The following is a 14,459-nucleotide window of genomic DNA, read 5'->3' as shown; positions in this document are numbered from 1 at the left end:
TTAGGAAAGGTATCCGGGGTTAAAGAACAGCTAATTCTGGCAGAGATAGCCTGCCTCGCGGCCTCTCCGTAGATTGTTTTCCACCTGCCGGACGTTCTTAGCAGGTGTTTACGGCAGAGCCGAGGCGCGAGGTCTTAATCTGTGACATAGCGGCAGCGCATCGCGGATTTGCGCCGCGTCAGATTAGAGTCTCCCTCGTCATAAATCTCTGCCTCCCAATTTGGCGGGGTGCCGGTGGGCGGGGCCACGCCGAGGTGTGGTCTGAGGCGGCGCCGGATAAAAAACACTAGGACGACGAACCCGGCTATCAATCGGCTAATTTCTCCGTCGCCTCCCGATGCCGCTCCGCCCACCATGAACTTCTGCGTCACGGACATGTTCGAGGTTGGCGGCGTCGGGGACTACCCCACGACGGGGGCCGGGGCCCACTGCCTTTTCCCGGGTCAGGACACTAGCTACGGGCCCTGCGAACCCCAGCCCCTCCACCACCCGCCCTGCTTGGAGCCGGCCTGGTCTCCCAACCAGCACTACTCCTGCCTGTACGGCAGCGCCGCTCCTTACAGGAGCGAGTTCTGCAGCATGGAGGTGCCTCTGAGCCACTTCCAGCAGCAGGACTACTTCTCCGAGCTCTCACACCTGCAGTGGATGCAGGGGGCCCACAAGAAAGGTATGCCTGGGGGGACCTGGGGGGCCCTGAGGGGTCCGAGGGGATGCTTGGTGCCCAGAATGGAAGCCACGCGCTGCTAATCAGCCTCCGGCCCGATCAATGACTCAGTGATGTCGGATCTAAATCCCGGCGGCTTGGCCTTATTGATTGGTGGGGAGGCGACAGAAGGCCACAGCAACAGGAGCCAGAGTTCCTCCGATGGAGGTATTGATCGGTCCCCCAACCTGTGGGTTTCTTAGCTCGTTAAGCTGAGTCCCGGCATCGGACGCAGCGTGGTCCACACATGCTCGGTCCTCATCCAAGACCAGGGAGGACGTCTCTCAGGAGCTACGTCAGGCTTTTCCCTCTCTCTGAAGGTCCTGGGATCATCACACACCCTATGTGACTCAGCTCCTCCATGCACATCTCCTACCATCTTGAGCTCCTCTCTGGTTTTCTGCTGCTGTTTAATATATATGCTCTCAGGTCTCAGGTTCTCTCATGTTCTCTAAACGCTCTGCTTTAGTTTGACTTTAACCTGCTGGCGTTGCCCACTACCCCGCCCCCCCAACACTCAAAACTAACTTAAACAGGTAAGTTTGCATGACAACTGACAAGTATCTCCTGTAATTTTGACCCCAGAAGGTCCACTGGTCATCATCATTGCTTTGCTGGGAAATGAAATTTGTCCAAACCAAAGGAAAGAACTTTTAAATTACTTTTTTTTTGTGATATTAATGACATCTCCTTTCATTGGATGTTTTTTAGATTTAAAAACTATGATTTGGAGGCTCGTAGAGCCTGTTGAACTATATCAATATACACACAATAATTGAATAATTATCTAACTAAGAGTTTGCTGTTTGCAGTTCCTGTACTCTATAACTAATATATATAAATGAATCTTTCTACACATCTATAATCTATATATTTGAATGTTGATATACTGCATGATGTATATCAAAAAATTAATAATAATAAATTAACATCTGTGCGTGAAGCAGTATTTATGTTAACCCCCCGGATCTTTGTATTGTCTAGTTTTTGTTATATAATATAAATACAGCTCACTGTCATTGTGTCTATACAGACACATAGGAAGTCACAATTGCTTTATATATGCATATATATGAATATATATGCATATATGTAAATGTATATATATATGTGTACGTAATATATATATGTATATATTTGTGTGTGTGTGTGTGTGTGTGTATGTAGAAATACACATACGTGCCAGGAATTTAGATCATGAACTGCAAACTAAAATCCGTCGTGTCTGCTCACATAGATCCACAACTCCATTGGATTGCCAAACGATGCATTCGCTGTCTATATATGAATATATATATATATATATATATATATATATATATATATATATATATATATATATATATATATATATATATATATATATATATATATATAAGAACGGAGGAGCAGCAGATCTTTAGAGCCAGGAGCAGCAGCCCTGGTCCCTGGGAGCAGGCTGAGACCTTTGGGTGGATGGATGTAGCTTCAAAACTTTAGTGTTCTAGGATGCTGCGTGGATCGCACTGCACACTGAAAGACGTATCAGGTCAAAGCGTGACCTCGATGGGAGGGGGTTTATCGCTGCTATGTCCTGGTTTCCGTGGTAACCCTGTGCCCCGCCCCTGTGCTGTCTCCCCAGGGTACATACCCAGTTACCTGGACAAAGACGAGCTGTGCGTAGTATGCGGGGACAAGGCCACGGGCTACCACTACCGCTGCATCACCTGTGAAGGCTGCAAGGTAGCACGAGCGCCACTGGCCTCCCGCCGACTCGCTCATCCGTCTCCGGGGCAATATTGAACCCGTCCTCTCTGCTGTCCAGGGCTTCTTCAGGCGGACCATCCAGAAGAACCTCAACCCAACCTACGCCTGCAAGTATGAAGGGAAGTGTGTCATCGACAAAGTGACCAGGAACCAGTGCCAGGAATGCCGCTTCAAGAAGTGCATCGCAGTTGGGATGGCCACGGACCGTGAGTTCAAGGCTAAGCTAGCGGGAGCTAATTCGTTTGGTTTGCTTTTGGTGGCTTCACAATCTGGTGGCATGGACTTCTAGAAGGTCTGTCTTCATTTTTGATTGTGAAACAACAGTTATTCATATGATATCAGCACTTAAAACTCAGTACAACATCATCCTGGCATCCACGATTTCCCGCAACTCTTCAAATTATTGTCCTTTTTGAAGATGCTAAAGCACAACAACACAATAATGAGGGCTTCATAAGACTAGAGTAGCACTAGCATTCTGCTAACATGCAGGGTGAGGTGCGTGTGCTCGGAAAAGGCTGATTAGGTAACCCCGAACTCCGTTCCCTTCCTCCCTTTTCAAAGTGGTGTTGGACGACAGCAAGCGTCTGGCCAAGCGGAAGCTAATCGAGGAGAACCGGGAGCGCCGTCGGAGGGAGGAGCTTCAGAAGACGGCGTGGGACCGACTGGAGCCCACGCAAGAGGAGTGGGACCTGATCCGCATGGTGACCGAGGCCCACATGGCCACCAATGCCCAGGGCAACCACTGGAAGCAGAAGCGGAAATTCTTGGTGAGCCCCCACTACACGCCTCCCACCACCCATCGTCACGGCCTTCATTGTGTTGTAACGTTCAGTCCCACCTGTTCCAACACACACACACTTCCACTCCAACACACACACACATACACGTCCTCTACCTCGACCGCCGTCCCAGTGCTCCCTGCGTTAATATGTCCATATGTTTTTTTGTATCTCCTTGTAGAGTGGGGAGAATTAGCTGGACGAAGGAGAAAAGTGTGTTCCTCAACGCAGCCGCGCTAATTTATAGTGGAAACTCTTGTGCTTGCCTTTTTATTTTTCATACCTCCCGCCAACCAATGATGCTACTACTAATAACTTGCTTTACTTGTCGCTGTTTCACATTTTCCCCTCTGTTCTGACGGCAGCGTCCCATTTCACACCTGTTGTCATCTGATCTCTGTAAACACTAATCACTCTGTCCAGATTGCCAGTGTTGTTTTTATGGCCCGGAGGTTGTCTGAGCGTTAGCCAGCGAATGGGGCCACCGCACGGCATCGCGGTCCCAAATCTGAAACTAAAAAAAAAAAAAAAAGAAAGAAGAGAAAAAAGAGAAAAAAAAGCCCATCTTGAATTTCTGCCCTTTACCTGTTTTCTCTCTGCACCCTCCTCCTTTCACCTGTCCTCAGTTCTAACTTGTTTTCCTTTTAGTTGGCTTGACGCGGGTCCTTCATTGAAACTTCACGATTCCTGTTGATTATCCAACAGGTCGAGGAAGCAATGCTTCTTAATGAAATAACATGTAATTTATTCTATACTTCTGACCAGAGTGCGGCGGGGGTGAAGGAAACTAAGGTAAGACCCGGAAAACGAATGTCACTAACGGGTTAATGTAGATTAAAACATGATTAAATACATGTCAAAAATGTAAAAGGTTTTTTAAAAATTCCATCTCCGACTGGTTATCTTATAGTCAGTGGATTATGATGTTTGCAGATGACACTGTGATATTTAGGCAGAGCGGAGAGCAGATGGAAGAGGACAGTCAAGAGAGGTGGATGAGTAGCCTGGAAAGGAGCTGTGCTGAAGGACAGGCTGTCAAATGAGCTCAGACAGGAATCTTTCTGTTTGCAGACGACACTGTGAACTGTAGTGAGAGCAGGGAGCAGGTGGAGGAACATCTCGAGAGGTGGAGGTATGAAGGTCAGCAAGACAGAATGCATGTGTGTGAGTGAGGGGCTCTCAGGAGGAACAGTGAGGCTGCAGGGAGTTGGAGATGAAGCAGGTGGGGGAGTTGATGTACCCAAGGTCAGCAATTCTGAGTAAGAGCAGAAGAGGTGGAGAAACTTGTGGAAGCAGGTTGGAATGGGTGGAGAAAAGAGTATCTGCCAGAATGAAAGGAAAGGTGGAGATGAGATGGTGTCTGGTTTTCGGACACTGAGCAGTAGACAGGAAGCAGACCTGGAGAAGACAGAGATGAAGATGTGACGGTTCCTTTTCGGGAGTGAGGAGGATGGAGAAGATCTGGAAGGAGTCCAGCAGAGGGACAGCATATGGTAGATGTTCTGGAGATCAGTCTCACTGAGTTGGTTTGGACATGGAAAGAGGAGGGATGGAGATGATCTGGGGAGAAGGAAGCTGAGGCTGGAGGAGACATAGAGGAAGGCCAGAGAGGAGGTTGATGGATGGAGGGGAAGAGGTCCTGATACACTGTGAAAAGTAGCATTTGCTGAAAGTCATTGTGCTGAAACAAATTAAGGTGCTGTCGATGTGTGGATGTAGTAACCCCCCTTCCCCTCTCTGCAGCCTGAGGATATTGGTCAATCATCCATGGTCAATGCACCCGACGGAAACAAAGTGGATATAGAAGCCTTCAGTCAGTTTACAAAAATAATCACCCCTGCCATAACGCGAGTGGTGGACTTTGCCAAAAAACTGCCTATGTTCTGTGAGGTAAGTGGACTTCATTGGATCTGAATATGAAGACGAGGAATGATGGGCTCGGGAGCTACTAGCTATTACGAAACATCTGCCTGTTGCTCAGGGAGGTTTTGGGGATCCTGATGGAACCGTGGAGTTGGAATGGGTTTTCAGAATATCAACAACAACATTATAAACCGCAATTTAGCGCGAGCATGGGGAGGAAGGATTGGAGGTGAAGAGACTGGTTTAAGCAGGTCGGAATGGATGGAGAAAAGAGTCAGGGGTGCGATGAGATAGAAGAATATCAGCCAGAATGAAAGGAAAGATGTACAGGACAGTGAGACCAGCGATGCTGTATGGACTAGAAACAGTTACAATGACCAAAAGACAGGAGGCAGAGCTGGAGGTCGCGGAGATGAAGATACTAAGGTTGTCTTTGGGAGTGACCAGGATGGATAGGATCAGGAATGAGTCTATCAGCGGAACAGAACATGTTAGATGTTTTGAAGAGGTCAGAGAAGCCAGACTGAGCTTGTTGGGCCATGTACAATGGAGGGATAGTGAGTAGTGGAATTGGAGCTGCCAGGCAGGAGGTCTTGAGGAAGACCAAAGAGAAGATTTATTGACGTACTTAGAGGAGATATGAAGTTAGTTGGTGTGAGAGAGGAGGATAAAGAGAATAGGGTTAGATGGAGAAGGTGGATTCGCTGTGGCGACCCCTGAAGGGAAAAGCCCAAAGGAGATGAAGGAGGATGGGGAGGAAGGGCTGAGGGTAAGGGAGCGTTTGTTCATCAACGTGAGTAGGATTTGATTAAGATTAAGGGAGAATTAATTGGGTCAATCAAGGGAATATTATTATTATTTCAGTGTAGCATTAGTTAATTAAAGGAGTATTTCTTGATTAAGTTCAGGTAGAATTACTTGATTGAGGAGAGTAGTATTTGATTATTGGAGTATTAGTCAATTAAGGGGGAATTAGTCAAGAGGATTAGCTGATTAGGGAGTATTTTTTGATTAAAGTAGAATGGATTAGTTGGTTGAGGCGGAATTAATTAAGAGAGTATTTGTTCAGGAAGGGAGTATTAGCTGATTAAGGCAGGATCCAGTGACCAAGTTAGTATTTGTTGATTAAGGAAGGAATAATTCAGAGAGTATTAGTTGAAGAAGGGAATATTAGTTCATTAAGGGGGTATCAGTTGATTCAGGCAGAATTAGTTGAGACGATATTAGTTGCTAAAGGAGTATGAGTAGATTATGGGGAATCAATTCATAAGGAGAGCAGTGTTCAATTGGGTATGGATGAAGGTCGTATTTGTTGATTGTCCAACCACCCTGAGGGGATGCCGACCTTGGTGGGCTGACAGCCGTGCGTCTGTTTGCAGCTGCCTTGCGAAGACCAGATCATCCTGCTGAAAGGCTGCTGCATGGAGATCATGTCGCTGCGAGCGGCCGTCCGCTACGACCCGGAGAGCGAGACCCTCACGCTCAATGGCGAGATGGCCGTCACACGAGGCCAGCTGAAGAACGGGGGCCTGGGCGTCGTCTCGGACGCCATCTTCGACCTCGGCGTGTCGCTGTCCTCCTTCGACTTGGACGACTCGGAGGTGGCTCTCCTCCAGGCTGTCATCCTGCTCTCGTCGGGTAAGCGTCCGAGAAACACGTGCGATCTGACACAGGGAGAAAATCCTGGGGTGTTTGGATCTACCCCGGCCTGCAGAGGGTCACAACTCCGATTCTGTTCTATGATTACATTTCTTTGCATTCCTTGCATTTTCCAAACATCAGCGGTCACAGTGTCTGTGAAATCATTAGCAGTTATCAGCGATCGGTTGAAGTGATCCAGCATGGAATCCTGGTCTGTCCCCGGCTTCTTAACCACAACATTCAGATCCACATAGCAAAAAATGCTATGAATCCCTATTTCAAACAGCATTTAATGCAGAGGGAACTCCAAACACTGATCTGCCTGTCGGAGGTTTGGGAGAATCCTTTATTTTGAATCACCCGTGAAATTAATTTTCCATAAGGCCAAGGCTACTATTTGGAATAACACTGACTGAAAACATAACCTAGAGCAGTGGTTCTTAACCTTGTTGGAGGTACTCAACCCCACCAGTTTCTTATGCACGTTCACTGAACCCTATTTTATTAAATATTTATTTATTTATTTATTTTCAAATTCAAGACATAGGTGTATGTTTTACTGGTGCACAAAATGAACCGTGCATCAACATTGTGTGTGTTCAAAGAACAAAACCGATAAAAGGTGATTTTCACACAAAAACAAAAACGTAATAATGAATAGGAAAGAATAAGGAGTGTTCTTTTAGTTTAGCGGGTAATAGACTAGAATTGCTCAACTTGGCATTGCAAATCTTGCAGTTAGGACGCTGACTCCCATCACTTTCCATTATACATGTGAATCCATATTGTACATATTCGTCCAACCACTTTCATTTTTGTTTGACATGATTAGAAATTAGTATGAGGGGATTAAACTATTTGGAATGTAATATGATTATACATGTAATATATCATAAACATAATACATTATCTCATTTTATATATTTATCAGTCATTTATAACATAATATAATATTACATATGTAACATACATATTACATATATAATATTATATATCATTGATTAGAAATGTATATAATGTAATATGATACATATATGATATAATATGTGAATTTATATCATATATAAATGTGTGTGTGTGTGTGAGCCCCCCCGGAGCCAGGCCTGGGAACAGGGCTCGGCGGCGAGCGCCTTGTGGCTGGGTCCTCACCATTGGGCTCAGCCAGGCACAGCCCAAAGGAACAACATGGGTCCCTCTTGGGTTGAACCCGGGTTTTAACTGTTGTTGGCTATACACCCTACAACAGTTAGGTTACCCACCCTCCTTACGGCCCTTAGAGGGGCTGCTAGAGAGCGCTCCTACTGGGAACTCCCTCGTTAAAGTGGGAGACTTCAACACTCACATGGGCTACGACAGTGTGACTCGGAAGGGTGTGATCGGGAGGAATGGACCCCCGATCTGAACCCACTGTTATTGGACTTCTCTGCTCATCACGGATTGTCCATAACAAACACCATGTCTAGGCATAAAGGTGTCCATATGTGCACTTGGCACCAACACACCTTAGGCCACAGTTCTTGATTGACCTTGTGGTCGTATCGTTGGACATGCGGCCGCATGTCCTGGACACTCGGGTGAAGAGAGGGGCGGAGCTGTCAACTCATCACCACCTGATGGTGAGCTGGCTCCAATGGTGGGGGAGGATGCCAATCAGACCTGGCAGACCCAAAATATAACGTGAGGGTCTTCTGGGAACATCTAGCAAAGTCCCCTGTCAAAAGGATTTTGAACTCCCACCTCCGGCAGAACTGCAACCACGTCCCAAGGGAGACCTTAAGTCTGAATGGTCCATGTTCCGTGCTTCCATTGTCGAGGCAGCAGACCGGAGCTGCGGTCGTAAGGTTGTCAGCGCCTGTTGAACCTCGGATTCAGGAGGAGCAGTGTGGTTTTCGTCCTGGTCGTGGAACAGTGAACTACCTCTATACCCTTGGCAGGGTCCTCAAGGGGGCATGGAATTTGCCCAACCTATGGACCTGGAGGTGGCATTTATGGGAAATCCTGTGGGGGCGGGAGCTGCGGGAGTATGGGGTACCGAACCCTGTCAACCCTGTTCAGTCCCTGAATGATCGGTGTCTGAGGTATTTCAGGCCTGTCCATCTAGGAAGAGACCACGGGGAAGACCCAGGACACACAGGACACACAGGAGAGTTTATGTCTCCAGGCTGGCCCCGGAACGCCTCGGGGTCCCCCAGAGGAGCTGGACCATGTGGCGGGGGAGGATGGAAGGATGTCTCGGTCATTGTGTATAAATATATGAAATGTACATATATGATATATAATCATATATGATATCATATATGAATGAATGATATAAGATAGATAGATGGATAGATGGATAGATAGATAGATAGATAGATAGATAGATAGATAGATAGATAGATAGATAGATAGATAGATAGATAGATAGATAGATAGATAGATAGATAGATAGATAGATAGATAGATATGGGATTTGTAAAGTTTTTGTGTCATTTTTGTGGGATGATGAAAACATATATGAACCACTGATGCCGTTTTTGGCATCAGTGAGTCCTGGTCTTGAAGTACTCTCGACGGAGAGACGAGGAGCTCCTTAGGTTTGTTTGAGGGTCTGGAGTCTTCAGGAGGTTAAGCGTCCTGCACAGATTGCAGGAGCAGGATCTCCTAACATGAAATCCATAACAACCCTCCACCACCCCAGTGATCAATGAACCCGTAATCATTCTGAGGAGCATTTGTCATCATCTCCCTGGAGATCAATACCGCCACGCTTGGTCTGCTCCATGTCGTCCATGAACCTCCCCATCTGTCTGCTCGGCCACAATCAATATGGCCTGACTGGGAGATCATCTGCACCTCACAGTGTGATTGGACCGGGGAGATGATTGGCCGCTGAACTTTTTTTAGGAGACCGGACTCCTCCTCCGGTAATGTCCTCCTTCACCTCCTGGATAGTTTGATCAACCAGGAGCTTCCATCTGGAGGCGTGTCTAAGGATCTCCAGACCTACTGGTCAATCTGGTGCATTAGTTATTATCATTAGTTTCTTAGCAATGTATGCAGAAGATGTGTTTTTGTAGATTTTCTCGCAGATTACCTAACAGTATCTTTTAGCTCCACTGCTAATTGTGGTGTTTGTGACGCGATGGAGATCCTCCTCCTGAGCCGCTGACCCCCTGACCTCCCACCGTGTCTTTCCTCCCCTAGATCGGCCCGGCCTGAGCAGCATCGACCGCATCGAGCGCTGCCAAGAGGAGTTCCTGCTGGCCTTTGAACATTACATCAACTACCGCAAACACAAAGTGGCTCATTTCTGGCCCAAGCTGCTAATGAAGGTGACGGACCTGCGGATGATCGGCGCCTGCCACGCCAGCCGCTTCCTCCACATGAAAGTGGAGTGTCCCACCGAGTTATTCCCTCCGCTCTTCCTGGAGGTATTCGAGGACTGACCAACGGATTTTTTTTTTATTTTTTTTTTGGTGTATGTGTTTTGTGCGTGCATGTATGTGGGTGTGCATACATCAGCGCCCGGGCGCCCCGGAGCTCTCAGGGGTGGAGCCGGCAGAAGGTCCGTCACATGAACTTCCTCTTAGCACTACTTCATTCCATAGCTTAGGAGTAGCCCTCTGCTCTGGACGTGGATGGCTTCATTCCTCACGGTGCGGGTACATGTGAATAGCCTTTTCCTTCACCCGGTCGTTGTCGTGGACGGTAACCTCCCACCTCTGATCTCATGACTCTGTTGATGATTGTACAGCTCGTGTAACATTAGCCGTGTCACCTGAAACCACGCCACCGTCACGGGTTTGTTTTACTTTCTTTGTTTTTCCTAAAATACTCAGAGTGGCCACTGACTACACACACACACACACACACACACACACACACACACATACACACATAGCTGTTAGCTAGTGTTTCCCCACCTCTGTTGACAACACACTTGACTGACTCTGGCTATTTCCTGGAGCCCATAGCTGGTGGACGTTCCTTCTTCAACACACTCAGTCCAACATATCCACTGATATGGTAGTTAGTCTTTTTTCTGTTGACAATCGTATAAATGCAGATACGGATATGGAAGTATTGATAGTATCGGTGCTGAGCTTCGACCTGTGTCCCCACGCCTCTAACTGATTGGTCGGGTTCCAGTTCTCCAAGCTCCCGGAGGTGTTTCACGTCCATCGCCTCTGGGCGAAAAGACAGAATCCTCCTTAACACTAGCAGCTGTTAAAGCAGGGATGTAGCATCTCCATGATAGCATCTGTGGGACGAGACACACACACACACACACACACACACACACACACACACACACACACACTGAGCAGTGAAGTGCCAAAGCACCCAGGAAGGGGGAAAGTTCGATCATAGAGCAACAGTGACCACCCCCCCCCCCAAACACACACACAGACACAGAGCCTCTGCAGGCATCACAGAGACACCCGGCAAAAAAAATTCAAAAATTAAAAATCAGACCAACCTTCATTATTTAAAATCTGAATTGAAGGCCATGAACACCTGAAGCATTAGCTCACACAAACACACACACACACACACACACACACACACACACACACACACACACACTACCTGCAATGTGACTCCATCACTTCACGTTGAACCAAACGACACTCAGAGAAAGATCTGTGAACACACGTTCAAGGTTAGAGAACAACTCATAAGGGTGAGTGGCTGTGTGTGTGCGGCCCGGTGATGGACCGCAGGAGAGCGTTATAGCAGATGAATTAATGTTTTCAAAGATCCAGTAGATCGACCAAATCACTCATCCATGTCACTGATGCACTGACCACCTCTTTCCGAAATGTGTCCTTTTTTTAAATCCAGACTCTTTGTCTGAAAATTATAGCTCCTTTCAAAACAAGAGCACCTGGTTCCTTCATAATAAAATTAAAAACCCTTCAGATTCAAAGATAAATAGCTGATATTGATCAGTATATACAGTAGATATATATTTATGTTGCAGAGCCCCAGTCCGTAAGGTGTCTGTCTCGTCTCACTCCCATGACATCTTGAGAAAACTACAGGTGAAGTTCATAGAACTTCCTTGAAAAAGTGTGGGAAACAGCTACTCGGGGTGCTCATCCTGCAAAGGCTTTCACACACACACTCACACACACACACGTCATGGCTCAGTTGGTCTCCTCCTCCCTCCAGGCTGGATGTTGTCGTCTGTGCTGTCGTCATCGTGGGTGACAAATATCTGCTCTGTAAATCTGCTTCCTGCCCGCCCCACCCCCCTTCCTCTCCTGTGAAGTGATGATTTTTGTTTTTGTTTTGTTTTTTGTTATTTTTTATCCAAGCAATAGACTTGCTGCAGTGTTCGAACGACCCTGGACCTCACACACACACACACACACACACACACACACACCTCAGACTGTACAGGGGTTGAAATAAATGCACAGACAATCAGAGGGCGAGAGAGAATCCTGCTGCCTCAGCAGCAGGGCCACGTTTACATGCACCGCAGTCCTGCACCGGGGGTTTCTCTGCAGAACATCTGACCAGGACCTTCTCCTCTTTGTGCTGCAGTGCAGGGCCGGAGAGCCGACTCCCTGCATGCTGGCCTCCAAAAATAAGACAGTTTTTAGCGTACGCCCACAAAATGCATGCTCCTGCAGTCAGAGCAGAGGTTTCTCTGCAGGTGATCTCCAATCAGCGAGTGGCCCCGGGCGCCGAACCGCCGGTTTCTCAGCATAGAACCGCCATATCTGCGGGAAGCAGTGTGTCTGACAGGCAGCGGTCGCCCATTACTTGTACAGTCGCACTCGCATCACAATTACCGATGACATGTCAGAAAGTGTCGTGAGAATTCAACAGACAGCTGAGAGAAATTGGATCCAGAATCAGGTCTTTCCTTTCCTGGACTGAAGGAGGAAGAAGGATGAAGGTCAGCCGTTGGCACGGCAGGCTCGGAAACCCAGAACACCTTTTCCCCGTTGGAACTCTCTCCGCCATTTTCACCTGATAGCCATTCCTGTCGCGCCGACGCCGTGCGTTGTTGTTCGTGCACAAAGGAGCTCTCAGGACTCGTCCGCTTTTCAGCCTCCCTCCTCCACGACTGTAAAAACATCCTGTGATTGACGTCTGTCTCTCATCACCGCCTTCACTTTGAAATGCTGTGAGATGGCAGACCCCCCCCCCCCCCCCCCCCCCCCCCCCCCGCTCTCTTACCTCTCCTCTCCACTAGTCTCAGGAATTTGGCCGTGCCACTTCATTGGAAACGCCGCTGGAGTGCCGGCTGGTGTTTGACGCTGGCAGCTGCAGGGTCACCAGTACGTTCTACCTCAGGAGTCGGGATGAAACTATGACCCGGGAGTGAGGTGAAACAAAGACTTGCGGTTCGTTTGTTGGCCAGTAGGGGGCAGACGCGCACCGTCTGATTTGGCCCTCGGACCCCCAGGAGGTCCTCCAGCCCGCTGAGCCGGCACCTCATGCCTAGAAGATTTCCTGCAACTCCGCGAGAAGGAAAAAAAGCACAACCCCGGGTAGGAATCAGAGAAGCTTCACCGTCACCACGGGAACCCGCCTTACCCCTCCAAACCCCCCGAACAACTGGCACTTTTCAGCTCCTCCTGTTGAAAAAAAAAAGCTTTTATCCACAACACGACGCACAACTATTTCACGGAGGTATCTCAGAATTTCAAGGAGGTCCAGTAGATTTACCACTTTGAGGCTGGAGATCCTGTTGTTTCTTTTCCAGACTTGCCGAATCACGGCAACTGTGACCAGGAGACAGAGTAGGAACCGGGTTCTCCGCAGAGTCGAGCATCGGTGCTAAACGTAGGTCCTTGGATGTTTGTGGGCTCCCGCAGGTCCTCCGGGGTTCCCGAGCAGGTGCATGTAAACGTGGTCGGCGCTGGCAGCCGGTCCTGGTCCCGGTCCTGGAGCCCCGTGACCTTTGACCTCTCCCAGCAGCACCACAGAGAAGCTATTTTGCAGTACAAAGGGAAGAGGATGTATATTTTAACACTGCAGATCTTTTTTACGGACGTTGTTGGCGAGATGTGGATGGATGGTTTTTGCAAAACCAGGAAAAGACAAAAAAAAAAAAGAAGGCTCTGGAGCTTACTCCCCATCTCCAAGGAGAATGCTGAGGGCGCCATGAACCATGTGTAGGAAAAGAAGCAGCGTTACTTCTGTGGACCAGCTGGACGTCGCTGTGGTCAGAAGCAGTTCCACGCAGAAGATTCAAGGACAACCTTGGCGTCAAAACCAGCTCTGTCCCTGTCCATACACACACACACACACACACATACACACACACACGCACACCCCTCCGGTCCTGTGTTTCCGAGTGTCCTCCTGTTCCAGCCGGACCGAGCAGGAACAACAGGAGGAAAACTTTGCTGCTCTTGCACTTGCCGTGGTACAGGCCGTCCTCCAGCCGCGGGCCGGCCCAGGCTGGGGCCGGAGAATGTGAATCAGCTCTGGAAAATAAAATACAGTTTTGAGAGAAAAACCGTCCACTCCGTTTTCACTTCTTCTGTAAGACCCAGGTGTTCTTCCTCTACTGTGTGAAGTTTTGAAGGTGTGGAGTGGATGTTCTCCATTGTGCTCGTTCCTGCAGGGGTCTCCACAGACAATCACCTGTCCCCGTCCAACCCTCTCAATTCACACCATCTACCTTCCTGTCCTTTTCCTCTCCTTCCACAAACCTCCTCTCTGGTTTTCTTCTAGATCTCCTGCCGGGCAGCTCCAACCACAGCATCCTTCCACCC

General features: G+C 48.2%; 1 protein-coding gene across 6 annotated transcripts in view; it reads left to right on the top strand.

The window, feature by feature from the left end:
* Positions 1-14,200, top strand: part of thrb (thyroid hormone receptor beta) — a 91,609-nt gene extending 77,409 nt beyond the window's left edge. For 3 of the 6 annotated variants that reach the window (XM_086177875.1, XM_086177874.1, XM_086177873.1), the window contains 7 exons: positions 2,325-2,425; positions 2,508-2,655; positions 3,014-3,444; positions 3,937-4,023; positions 4,975-5,121; positions 6,474-6,732; positions 9,922-14,200. In XM_086177875.1, the coding sequence (XP_086034001.1) occupies positions 2,325-2,425; positions 2,508-2,655; positions 3,014-3,444; positions 3,937-4,023; positions 4,975-5,121; positions 6,474-6,732; positions 9,922-10,163 (1,415 nt within the window). In that variant the 3' untranslated portion in view covers positions 10,164-14,200. Of the gene's footprint in view, positions 1-2,324; positions 2,426-2,507; positions 2,656-3,013; positions 3,445-3,936; positions 4,024-4,974; positions 5,122-6,473; positions 6,733-9,921 lie in introns of those variants that run through there. The other 3 variants (XM_086177878.1, XM_086177877.1, XM_086177876.1) reach the window with 3 other exon arrangements.
* Positions 14,201-14,459: the final 259 nt, after the last annotated feature.

Source organism: Fistularia commersonii, chromosome 30 (assembly GCF_037954325.1).
Source record: "Fistularia commersonii isolate RoL2024-O1a breed Wild chromosome 30, RoL_Fcom_v1.0, whole genome shotgun sequence".
Classification (NCBI taxonomy): Eukaryota; Metazoa; Chordata; class Actinopteri; order Syngnathiformes; family Fistulariidae; genus Fistularia; species Fistularia commersonii.
This window is presented reverse-complemented; position numbering and strand designations above follow the sequence as displayed.